This window comes from Kryptolebias marmoratus, linkage group LG4 (genome assembly GCF_001649575.2).
Source record: "Kryptolebias marmoratus isolate JLee-2015 linkage group LG4, ASM164957v2, whole genome shotgun sequence".
Lineage (NCBI taxonomy): Eukaryota > Metazoa > Chordata > Actinopteri > Cyprinodontiformes > Rivulidae > Kryptolebias > Kryptolebias marmoratus.
In genome coordinates this window covers 10,512,912-10,525,080 of record NC_051433.1, presented here as the reverse complement: position 1 = coordinate 10,525,080, position 12,169 = coordinate 10,512,912, and the positions used below count along the sequence as shown (strand labels likewise).

The window sequence follows — 12,169 nt, the reverse complement described above, 5'->3', positions numbered from 1 at the left end:
AGCAATCCAGCTTACATCACATCTCAGCTTTAAAAGCTCAACTCCACACTCTCTATTTCTGAATTGAGAAAGCTCCTCGGATGAGAAGCGAAACGTCTTCAGCTACAGAATAGAAGTCCAGTTGTTTTTGTTTTTTAACTTTTTTTTTTTAATTTACCATGGCCTGGATGACTGAGAATCTACACCAGCTAATTGTAGATATGTAAACAATATTAAAGCAAATCAACATCCTTTAAAAAAAAGAGTCCTGAGCAGAACATGACAAGAGTGCATAAGAAGTCGAACTTAAGATGTTTCTGTGTTCTGCTCTTGTTTCCTTCTAGTTTCCAATAATAATAATAAAAACATTAGAATTGTTCAATCATCAAACAGCAAAATGCATTAAAACACTATAATAATATGTAAATTTACTGTAACTCTCAGTTAGGCCTAGGGCCTATATTTTACCATAATGGTTTTTGTTTTAAATCATTTTATTTCATATGATTGTTTGAGGCAGCTACTTTACTTGGAGTAAATATCATTTTTAAAGTGAGCATTTAGTGCGTAAATATAAAGCAGGTGGAGGTCATTTCTGTATAAGCTCAGGTGTCATAAACCTGTGCATGTGTACAGTAAACTTAGGCGCGGATGACCAGATGCGTCCGCGGTGCTGATGCTGCAGGGAGGGGCGTGACGTCACGGGAGAGACCGGGGAACGAGGCGAATGGGGAGAAAAGGAGAGGGGGAAGGAGGAGAAGGGACGCAGGAGAGAGCGGGGGGGCATGACTGCATCAAAGAAAAACAAAAAAATAATAGTAATCATGAGTCCCGTCATTGACACTATAGGGTTTTTTTGTCCATCATAATGGCTCCACTGTTTAGCTCCACAGTGCGCCGCAATAAATGACGAGCCGGCACAGGAAGGTAATTATAATCTTTTTTTTACGTCTTTATTTGCACGCCTTCTTCATCCTCATGCCCTCGACTGTCTGGCGTTCACCTTTAGGACCGAAATGTCAAGGAAAATGTCGCGCCTCGGTCGCCAAAAACAACAAAAGCCAGCAATCTGCTAACAATCTGTCTATGCCAAATATTCGACCGACAGTGACGCGTTGTTCTCTTCAGGCATCTTCACAGCGGCTCCATTGTGTCTTTCTCTGCCTACATGAAAAATTTAAAATGGAAACAGGCGTCATGAGAGCGCTGCCGCATAGTACACTCTGCTGTAGTCAGCCACGGAGAGCACATGGGCTCTGCGCACAACATGCGCACTGGTTGCAGTGCGTCGTGCCCATCAGCCCCGTCTGCTAATCACTGCAGTGTCCTCTTCGTACAAATCTACCGGCATCAGCAGCAGCAAAACCCTGACAGTGTGTAAAACTGAACCTAAATGGCCTCTAATTTGAAAATTCAATCTATGGAACCGTATCTGAGTGTTAACCTGCTATTGCATAACTCAGTTTAGTGTTTTTTCTACATGCTGCAGTGTACACCGGCTTGAAGGAGATGTCATCTCCAGGCATGGGCACCCCCAGTGACCCCCTCTTGGCCAGTCCAGGAGGGAGGTTACCCACAGCTCAGGAAGGCATCTGGCGGAGCTCGCTACCCAAAACTGCCAGCTTCCCAACATCCACCACCCGCCACCTCAGTCACAGAGCCAACAACTTCCAAAGACAGCCAAAGCGTAGGAAGCTAATACGACCTTCACCACCTCCCCCACCCAACACACCCTGCCCCCTGGACCAGCTGGACCTTAGTGAGCTGCCCCCAAGACGGACTTTCCAAGAGCTGCTCTTCAACGGCTGCATCCTGTTCGGCATTGAATTTAGCTATGCAATGGAAACGGCGTATGTGACTCCCGTGCTTTTACAGATGGGCCTACCTGATCAGTTCTACAGCTTGGTGTGGTTTATCAGTCCCATCCTTGGTAAGTGGTGCTCAGGAATGTAATGGAGGTTCTATAATGTGATTTGGAAGAAAAAAAAAAACCATTTGACTGGCTCTAACGCTGTTATCTGTATCTGTCTTTAAGGATTCCTCGTTCAGCCTCTCATTGGAGCATGGAGTGACCGATGCACATCCAGGTTTGGGCGGAGGAGACCCTTCATTTTTGCTTTGGCTGTAGGTAAGACAGGTTCAGAAAGTATAATTTTCAAGAAAATTCAAGAAAAAAACAGCTGAAAAAAAAACAACAACTAATTATCCTGATACAGCCTAATCATTAGGCAAGACTTTCTCAGAAAATACTAACCAATGACATCTTTGACAGATGATTTTGTAGATGACAAACAGCCATCAGAACCTTAACAAAACTTCAGAGCCATAAAGACATTACGCAGCTCTGCATGTATCCTAATGTCCTTGATGTCTATACATGTGTGGTTTTTCTTTCTTCTGTGTTTCTCCTGTTTAGGGGCTTTGGTTGGTCTAACCCTCGTGCTGAATGGGCGGGACATTGGGGGTGTCCTGGCCGACACGGCATCAAACCACAAGTGGGGAATCATCCTGACAGTGTGTGGTGTGGTTCTAATGGATTTTAGCGCCGATTCAGCCGACAACCCGAGCCATGCCTACATGATGGATGTGTGCAGCCCGGAGGACCAGGATCGGGGCCTGAACATCCATGCATTACTAGCAGGTAATGGAAAACCCCTTTTACTTATTATTTTAACCTTTGTGCTAGCATATATTGTGTATTTGGGGCTATAAATGTGACATTGCTCAAAAACGTTTGTAAGAAATTAAGATTTTTTTTTGTGCTTTTTTTGTATGGAAAGTGATGCTTTGGAAAGTACTTACCAGCCATACATAATCTGCACAATCTGTTTAAAAGAAAAGAAAAGGATTCCTGAAAGAGAAGCCAAGTGCAGTAAATGGATGCTCGGAATGAAGTGGCTAGAAGAGCAAATTTGCCAACCTAAAACAACCTCAAAAACAACACAGAGACATAGCAAGTGTGCAATTTTGGTTTGCAAAATGGACCTTCTCAAATTGACTGAGCCTGATGCAAAAGTAAAGTGGTGTAGAATTCTCCAAGATAGTGTTTGCTTAAATGTTTTGGAGGTTTGAGTTGTTTTAGATGGCAAAAAAAAAAAATTAAAAATCCTCCCTCATGTAACCTAGTTCTGAGCAGTGATTAGCTTTGCTAGTTTATCAGATATTCTCACTGCTTCTCCAGGCTAAGAGCAGATTGTGAGATGTGGAATGCATAAAACATACTAACATCTTACTGTATAACTTTACAAAACCACAGTACAAATAAACCAAACCATCCCTTTGAGATGTTTCTGTTGCACTTTTTGTGTCTCCGTCTTTGCACTCAGGTCTAGGAGGAGGTTTTGGCTATATTGTCGGTGGCATCAACTGGGACCAGACGCAGTTTGGCAGATCAACGGGAGGTCAGCTGCGAGTCATATACCTGTTTACGAGTGTCACACTGGTGATCGCCACAGTCATGACTCTGATGAGCATTCCCGAGAGGCCATTGCCAAAAAGCCAAGCTAACAAAAGCTCTGGTAAAAACCACCTTAAAAGCCCCAGCCTCCCTCTTCCTCCCTCCCCTCCCGTCCCCCCCGGAGCAGCTCTGGGACTCGATGACGAGGAGGATGGGCTCTACAGCTACAACTTTGCAAATTCTCACCAAGGTAATTCAGACCCACTGGCCCATTCTTGCAGTGCCAATGCGCGTCTTTGTGCTGGCCTCACAAGCCCCATCTCGCCCCTGAGCCCCCTCACTCCCAAATATGGCAGCTTTATTAGCAGGGACAGCTCACTCACCGGCATCAACGAGTTTGCCTCCTCATTAGGAACTTCCTACATTGACAGCGTGCTTATAGACTGCTACACGGGCCAGCAGACTCCTCCGGCCCTGGCTCAAAGCTCCGCCACCGTACCCCTGCCTCCAGGGGACTCCCCTCCTCCTGATAAGTCCTCCCAGCTGGGAGAGAACCCTCCCGCAGGACAAACCCAGGCTGAGGCTGGGTCCCATCCAGCTGGGGAGGGTCAGGATGCTGAAGCTCTTCAGCCTGAGGGGGATGCACAAATTCAGAAGGCTCAGGTTTCAGCTGGGCCTCAGCCTGGGGCAGGGTTGCATCGGGGCTCCACTGCTGGCATCCTGAAGCGACCTCAGAGCCTTGCGCTGATGGAGGAGCCCACAGCGACACAGATCGTTGGGCTGGAGAACGGACGCAGGAGAACAGTGACTTTCAGCCAGCAGGTCGGACACAAATTCAAACAGCAGTAAAGGCTGATTAATGAATCTGCACCACAACATTTTTTTTTAAAAAAGCAGTGTTTATTTCTTTGTTTTGTCTCTGGAGCAGGTAGCAAACATTTTGCTGAATGGGGTACGCTATGAGAGCGATCTAAGTGAGAATGTGGAGACAGGAGAATCCCAAATGTCAATGAAGCTGCTGTGTATAGCCATCTACAGGATGCCTCCCTCACTGCGGAGTTTATGCACTAATCATTTTCTGGGTGAGAATTGCTTTAACTATATTAACCCTTGAAACATCTACATTACCCTTAAATCTGGTTATATTGCATTTGTGCATTATGAGTTAACATTGTGTTGTTGTTTTTGGTTTTTTGCTTGTAGGCTGGTTGTCGTTTGAAGGCATGCTGCTCTTCTATACTGACTTCATGGGGGAGGTCGTGTTTGAAGGAGACCCCAAAGCGCCCCACGACTCTGAAGCTTACCAACGCTACAACGCTGGCGTTAGCATGGGCTGCTGGGGCATGTGCATCTATGCATTCAGTGCTGCTTTCTACTCAGGTAAAACGTCACGCTCGCATCTCGGACTTGGATCTGTGCGACAGTCGGCCTCACACTTTGTTTGTCTTCTACAACCTACAGCCATACTGGAGAAACTAGAGGAGCGTTTCTCCCTTCGCACTCTATATTTTTTTGCCTACCTGGCGTTCGGTTTGGGCACAGGCCTCGCAACACTATCCACCAACCTCTACGTGGTGCTTTCGCTCTGTGTGACCTACGGGGTGCTCTTTTCCTCGTTATGTACGCTGCCTTACTCTCTGCTGTGTGAATACTACCAGAGCCCTCAGGTAAGAAGCTGCTTATGCACAAAAATCAACTTACTTGTTTCTAGTTTTGATTTAAAATGTGAATATTGTGCCGGTTTACAACCCCACAATTAGACACCTAACACACAATACAGGACATTTTGGACAGTTGTTTTTTATTTTTTTTTTTATTTTAGACACATTTTGACAAATTTCTCAGAAAAGCAGACAAAGATTAAACATGACTTTTCACTCATTAACCATCCCTAATTTCTTTATATTTTGCTTCCAGGAATCCAGACTGTGTTGTAATCTTTAAAAGTGGTTTTGCTTAACACTTCCACAGACTTTCTGAAATTTTTTTTTTTTTTTCCTTTGGACTTTGGCAACATTTTTACTTTTGTGTCCAATCCTTGCTCCTGACCATGTCAGCATATTGTTCAGTGTGTGCTTTAAAAATTAGGAAATTTAACAAACAGAGGACAGAAGAAGTGTTCGAGACCCGTTTTAAGACATTACAAGAAAGTTTGACCCGTTGGAAGCAAGAAAATAACGATGACTCGAGACTTTATAAGCCGCTAAGGATTTATTTAGATATACTGACAGTGAAAGACGAAACCGCAGCGTGTGACATTTGACATTCCTGTGACATTAAACACTGTATCAATGATATCAATGATACCAATGTTCTTTTAGAGTCAGAGTTTTGTTGTTGTTATTTATTTTGTTTATAGCAACATGTTAAATGACCATAAAAATTTGTTAGACAAACTGTTTTAGAAGGAATCCTGGTTGATGTTGTTGCTTCAGCTGAAAAACAACTCTTCTGTTTGTTTAAAACTTACCGAACCATTAATGCTAAAAAAAACTTACACTCTTACTTACATGGTTTTATTGCACTTAAAGTGACCATTATTGATATGATCAAGTATCCATCTATTTATTTTTAGTGCCTACCTTAGTCTCAACATTTAGATCCTGCACGTAATAATAGCAGGGAAAACCATGATGTAGATGTCCAGCTACTAATGTTTTGCATGTATGTTTGACTTGTACATTGTTGAAAGTAAATGTACGCAAATGTGACTTTCAGGTCCGACCCTGAAAGGTTTGCTGTCTCGAACTGTTAGAGAAAATCAGGAGCATGCTCAGCTGCACATGAAGCTGAATAATGAAACATGGACTCTAAGACGTCTATGATGAATATGAGGCAGAGCCAGCAGCTGCTTGGCTGCCCATTAGCATCTCAAAAGCTCTATAATTAGGAAGTTTTAGGCTGTGCCGTTGAATAAAATGTAACTTTATACTAAAATATAATAAGAGCACAGGGATCATTTTCCAGGATGTGAAACTCTATCTGAACGACTTGTGCGTGTTTTGCAGTTTTGTGGTTCATCAGAGGAGGGAACCAGACGAGGGATGGGGGTGGACATCTCTCTGCTCAGCTGTCAGTACTTCCTGGCCCAGATCCTGGTTTCTGTGGCGATGGGACCTCTGACCTCACTGGTGGGCGGGGCTCAGGGAGTGATGTATTTTGCAAGCCTGATGTCATTCGTGGGTTGCCTGTACTCCTCTCTCTGCATGGTGTACCAGCTGCCCCCCCCTGAGGGTGAGCCCCCCGAAAGCGAGACCCAGCCATTACTGGCGCACATTTAACAAAAGCCTCTTCATTCTGTTTACCTCACTAAAACACCGAGCAGCACGCACTCCCATACCGTCCTTTTGGTGTCTGAGTGCGTTCCATAGCTCTGATAGTAGCAGACACACTGCACATCCTGCCGCACACTGTAACAGCACAGTCTCACAGCGCCGCTCTTCTCAGAGCTCAGCAGACAGACAGACAGACATTGGCCACCTCTTTACCAGGTGTAAACGTGACCCGTGTGTTCATACAGTGTGTGTGCCCATGCATTTCCCCCTGATTTTTCCAAATGAACGAGTGGCCATTCTGAGTGAAGTCTAGTGAAACGGCGAGGCCTGGGTCGTTACTTCGGCGCCACTGAAAACATTTGGGTTTGAAATCAAGACAGGCAGTCAGTGATGCGGTTTTTATTTTCAGTTATATTCATCTAGATGTGTGAAAAAAGGTCGGCAGTAGCACTTTTCTGTTGTGAAACCACCAACTCAAAGGGATAGTTCAGACCTTTTTTGGTAGGGTTCTGTGGAAAAGTTATAAACAATGATTATCTCACCTGTTAAAAGGTAGCTCTCTGAACAGTTTGAGGTTTAATTTGGACAGTATTTTCAAGCTAATTGGTAATCTTAGCAGTCTCAAAACAACTATAATCTCAAATATTTCACAGCAATTTATGTAAAGGCTATTTTATAAACCTTTACACTAACATCAGTTTTATATTATACGATTATTTTAACAGAATTGCTGTGATATTCCTGTAAGAACTGCCTCAGGCTGCACCAGAAGTGCTACAGCTAGCTGCACTTGCAACAACATAACTCTGTGTAACGCTCAGACTAGCCTGTAGCTCATCAGTTTGACCAGAATTAAAGTCAGCTTCTCTAAACTGCTGCCGTTCAAAGAACTGTGTACCAGATATTAACTGTTCGTAACTTTTCCACAGATCCACACTTCAAAAGACCTGAACTGTCACTTTGACCTGCAAGCAAAACTACAGATGTGTGTAACTGACAGGTGACGAGTAAAACTGTCCAAATCCATCTCCAGATTTAAACCCTTTTGAACTAAATGTTACCTGTTAAGAAGGGGATTGGTGAAAACAATACAATGAATAACAATTTTAAAAAGATGCAGAGAAAGTCTAAAAACAAAAGTTTAGTAAAGACCGAAGGTTGAAGTCTTAATGCAGTTATTGCAAATCAGATATTTGCATCTAAACATGAAACATTATTCCCTCTGACGTATTTTGAGCTTATATGTTCTTTTACTTCTGATTGGCTACAAAAGGTTACAAATAGTAGTATCTTCTAATATGTGTAACAGATTGAGATGTAAGCACTTGAAAAGAAAAGCTGAAAGGTTGGCTTCTTGTCTTGTTGTATACATATATCGTTTTATATCAAACCCTAATGGTTTCAGTGCACGAGAAAACTAAAATACTCAAACAACAAAATGGCCTTGCTTTTCCATTACACTTGGATAGGGCTGTATGTGTGAGTGAAATATTTGACCATCAGTAAGCCTAAGCTGGTTTTGTGTCCGATTATTTGCAAATCATTATTTTCTTGCTTGTTTGTTGGTGTTTGGGATGGTCGTGATGATCGCTTTGTGCAAGCTAACCACAGTTTTCCTCTCTTTTTTTCCTCCTTCGATCAGTCGCCTAATAACATCCGCATGAGCTGCAGTGTGATCTCTCAAAGCAACGTGGTAGTGTTTTTTTTTGTTTTTTTTTTTTTTAATTTTTCATTTTGGTCATTTGGCTGAAAGAATGTCTACCTGACTGTTTCTCTGAGTTAGCTTTTTCTGACTAAATTAATGTGCTGCCAGTGACTGTTCACACTTAAAATTATTTCCAAAAGCTCATTTAGCTCTTGAATTTCTATTAATACGACTCATCTGAATCCACTGAAGACATTTTTAATGTTCTATAGAAGGGCTTTTACATTGTCACCTTTTTACAGCAAATACCAACACTTTTCACAGACTAGTTAGTACAAAATTGTATCAACGTGCAACCAAATTTTATGTTTTGTAGCCAAGTACTTCCACCAAACTACACGTCAGCTAAGATCCAACAGACACATACACACCTGCACACACACACTTATTCTCTCCGGGCCCTCATTAAGCCACGGACAGCTCTCTGAGCCGTCACCGTACTCCCCGCCATTCCAATGTAATAATGACAGTGATTCTTGTCATTGTCAGGAAGAGGAGAAGTTGAAACTGGGGTGTGAGTCAGTCGAGCAAAACGGAAGAACAGCAAACAGAGAGAGGACCCACGCGGACTGTGGGTACCTCTGAAGATGGACAACGTTAGAAACGACTGTGGGGATTCACAGAGCCAGCAGCGAGCGCTTCTAGTCATCGTTAGGGTGCATGCTTAATACAGTAGGCTTCTGCTCCACCGTGCTCGGTCCATCAACTCAGTAAAAGGTCTCCACTGGAAGCTCCCCATCCTGAAGAAGTCATCTTCATCAGCAAACTCTTCTTTTTTATTATTATTTGCTGTGCCGTGGCAACTGTCCAGCCTCAACACGAGACACTTTATGATGTTGTGATGGTTTCATTGAGCACCCCGGCGTACCGGTGCCTCTGCAGAATGTCAATAATTGCCTACTATTAAAGCCTCCTGGACTGACCGGATGCACGCCATGCGAACGTTTCTTAGGGAACAGTAACTGTATGGATCATGCTGTTACAGCTTGCTTGAGGAAGAAATAAAACACAGTGTCTGTGTTATACGGTACCACCTACTGCTCAATATTATTGTGAAAGCTGCTTTTATTCAGGGTTCATTGAAAACTACAATAATGACCATTTTGCCATTTTTGACTCCTGTGTGGGTTATTCTGCAGTCCCTCGACAGCCTGAACCACCTACTTGGAGCTGAAGTTTTAAACTACACCACATGGAGGCGCCACAACACACCAGCACAGACGAAACCATCGATTCGCTGCATCCTGTTCCATTACTGAGTGAAATTGCCCTGGCTCCTTCCTGTATATAAGCCAGCCATTTTCCATGTGAAGGAAACTGGGTCAGGTGACATCATCCGGCATGAAATTGTGGTTTTTCAAAACAGCACAGACCGGTTAATAACAGAACAAGCATAAGTAAAAAGACAAATTTTATTTCTTAATCAGAATATACAAAGCAGTGGCTGAAGTAACCAAATGCCATTCTGGTTATGAAAAAGGCAGTCTACACAGAATTGGGCTACTCAACCGTTAACATAAAACTCAAGAAATGCGAGAAAAAACAACATAAATGGTACAAACTTGCGTGGAATGCATACAGAACAAATGACCAAAGCTTTAAGATTTAAGAGGGGTTAATTAACGTTGCAAATTCCAGCTTCCACAGAGAAGGGTTAAACAATCTATCTGTGGAGGTGCGACACACAGCTCCTTTATTTATTTGCACCATCTGTTACATTAACAGGGCAGCCAGGGATTTAAGTAGCAGCTTAACACAAAAAAATAACTAATAATGCCAAACTGTCCATTATCCCCTGCTTAAAACTTATCTTTGGTCCTTTTAAGTGTATCTGAGAGGTCAACATGAGCCTTGAAGGTGAGCAGCTGCCTGTATGTATGAATCATCTGGTCAGCACTGACATAATAGAGATTGTGCTTCGAACATACTGATGTGAAACGTCAGGAAATGAAAAATAATGATCTTATGCTGTGGCCCAATTCGTACAAGTAGAAAAGAAAAAAGCTCATTTTAAAGACCAATAAATAACATTTCATTTTAAAAAAAAAGGATGCAGGGCCACCACGTTTCAAGACTCCAGTGCAATGAAATAACATGGGAGCAACCAAAAAAAAAATGAAAAGAAAAGAAAATCTCTTTCGAGGATACAGAAAGCACAAGCTCTAAAACACGATGTTGACCAGGCTGGTGAGACAGTGCCGCAAACACGTAGCAGGGAAAAGACCTAAGCCTCCACGTCTGCCTCTTTCGAATCTCCGTTTTCCTCTGTCTTCTGCTTTTTCGTGTCCGCTTTTTCCTGATGAAACAACAACAAAAATAAATAAATAAGATGACACGCACACATAAGCAACCAGACATCACCAGATTAGTCGACAGAGCCAAGTGATTAAAATGTGTACTTCAGCCTGGTGACAAACCCACCTCCTCCTCCTCAGCTGCACGCTTCACAGGCTGTGCATCAGTCTCCTCAGCAGGGGGCGCCTCCTCTGCATTTTCTGCAAAGACGGATTGGAAATTCAGCCTCAAGAGCCTTCACTTTTTATTGTACTTACACCAGGTTTGCTTGCATGGAGGTGGGGGGGGGGTGTCAACAAGTGATTGAGAGATACAGCAACAAGGCCACACATTGGAGGAAAACAAGTCCGGAGAAATAGGTTGCATACCACTTCCATTCTTCTGCTCCTCCTCTGTAGTTTCTTCCTTTTTCTCAGCGTGTTCAGCACCATTCTGGATGAAGATAGAGAGGGAAAAAAAATAGTCACTTATCATGGCTGGGTCTTAAATATACAGCAAACGAGATTGGAAGAACAAAACAATGAAAGGGAAAACATCCTATACACAAACATTTACACTCTTCCTCCTGAGACTTCACAAAAAAGGCACGTGTGTGGACCTCTTATTACCTCCCCAGAGGATTAACTGCCAAAGCTGAGAAACCACAGACTAAAGCAACCAATGGAGACGTCTAAAGGTGTTGCTAGCAAACATCTGTGCCGTTTCACAACCCAAACAAAGCGGTGTGTGGAGGGGGAGAGCAGCTGAACAGGAGGTGGAGACGGGCGCAGCGACACCTGCATGATGAGGGGCGCCAAGACAAAAGACCATGAGGCCGGGTTTGTGTTTCAGACTCACTGTGCCATTGGCAGGTGCGTCCCCGCCGTCGGTCTTCTTCTCCTCCTCCGCTTCTGCTTCTTTCTTCTCCTTCAGCTCCTACAAAATAAAAGCACGCGGAATCAAACGCCTGGTTCGTTTTACGAGCCGCATCGGCTCGGTTTGAACCAAAGCTCGTTTTTTTTTTTAATTAAAAAAATAAAACAAATAAGATCAGTAAAAGCCCTCGTCGGTGTACAGCGCGAGCGCGTTTTGTTCCGTTCGCTCGTAGAGCGGCAGCGGGTCTTCGTCCCACCGTCACGCCGCGCGGTGTGAAGGCGCTGCGGCTTCCCGCCCACAGCAGCCCCGCTCCTCCAGCTGCACCGTTTTCCGCCGCTTTGTCTGCTTTTTAACGACCCACACAGCACACGTTTCCGTTTACACACACAACGACCTACTTTCGACGCTGAAAACCACTAATAAAATCGTCTGAGTTGACCGTTAATGTCGACGAAGGAGGGGGGGTAAAAAAAGGCATTTCGAGACAACGGTAATTTAGGTTTCCTCAATTGGACTCAACTTGCACCAAGTAACGTTGACGGTAACGGCTAATAAAACCGCCAAAAAACCCATAAACCACTTATTAAATTATTATTTTTTTAAAAGTTAGCAAAATCTTTTTACACGACAGTTTCTTCAGCATCCCCTCCCCCCCCCCCCCCC

General features: G+C 43.6%; 2 protein-coding genes across 4 annotated transcripts in view; one reads left to right on the top strand and one right to left on the bottom strand.

Moving 5' to 3' along the window:
* The first annotated feature begins 739 nt into the window (after positions 1-739).
* On the top strand, positions 740-9,290 carry slc45a1 (solute carrier family 45 member 1). Of its 3 annotated transcripts, XM_017408859.3 has the most exons (10): positions 740-906; positions 1,469-1,909; positions 2,015-2,107; positions 2,396-2,620; positions 3,306-4,198; positions 4,305-4,458; positions 4,580-4,756; positions 4,838-5,043; positions 6,385-6,610; positions 8,846-9,290. In XM_017408859.3, exons 2-10 carry the CDS (start codon positions 1,489-1,491, stop codon positions 8,872-8,874), a joined length of 2,424 nt encoding a protein of 807 aa, XP_017264348.1. In that variant the 5' UTR covers positions 740-906; positions 1,469-1,488; the 3' UTR covers positions 8,875-9,290. The 3 variants fall into 3 exon arrangements, with proteins under 3 accessions (XP_017264348.1, XP_017264346.1, XP_017264347.1); XM_017408857.3 differs by having other exon boundaries at positions 6,385-9,290; XM_017408858.3 differs by having other exon boundaries at positions 1,448-1,909; positions 6,385-9,290.
* A 460-nt stretch (positions 9,291-9,750) lies between these two features.
* Positions 9,751-12,169, bottom strand: part of si:ch211-222l21.1 (parathymosin) — a 2,673-nt gene continuing 254 nt past the window's right edge. The window contains exons 2-5 of the mRNA XM_017408860.2: positions 11,489-11,566; positions 11,020-11,083; positions 10,778-10,851; positions 9,751-10,652 (exon numbers count right to left, since the gene is read on the bottom strand). Coding sequence (XP_017264349.1) covers positions 10,581-10,652; positions 10,778-10,851; positions 11,020-11,083; positions 11,489-11,566 — 288 coding nt within the window. The 3' untranslated portion in view covers positions 9,751-10,580. The remainder of the gene's footprint in view (positions 10,653-10,777; positions 10,852-11,019; positions 11,084-11,488; positions 11,567-12,169) is intronic.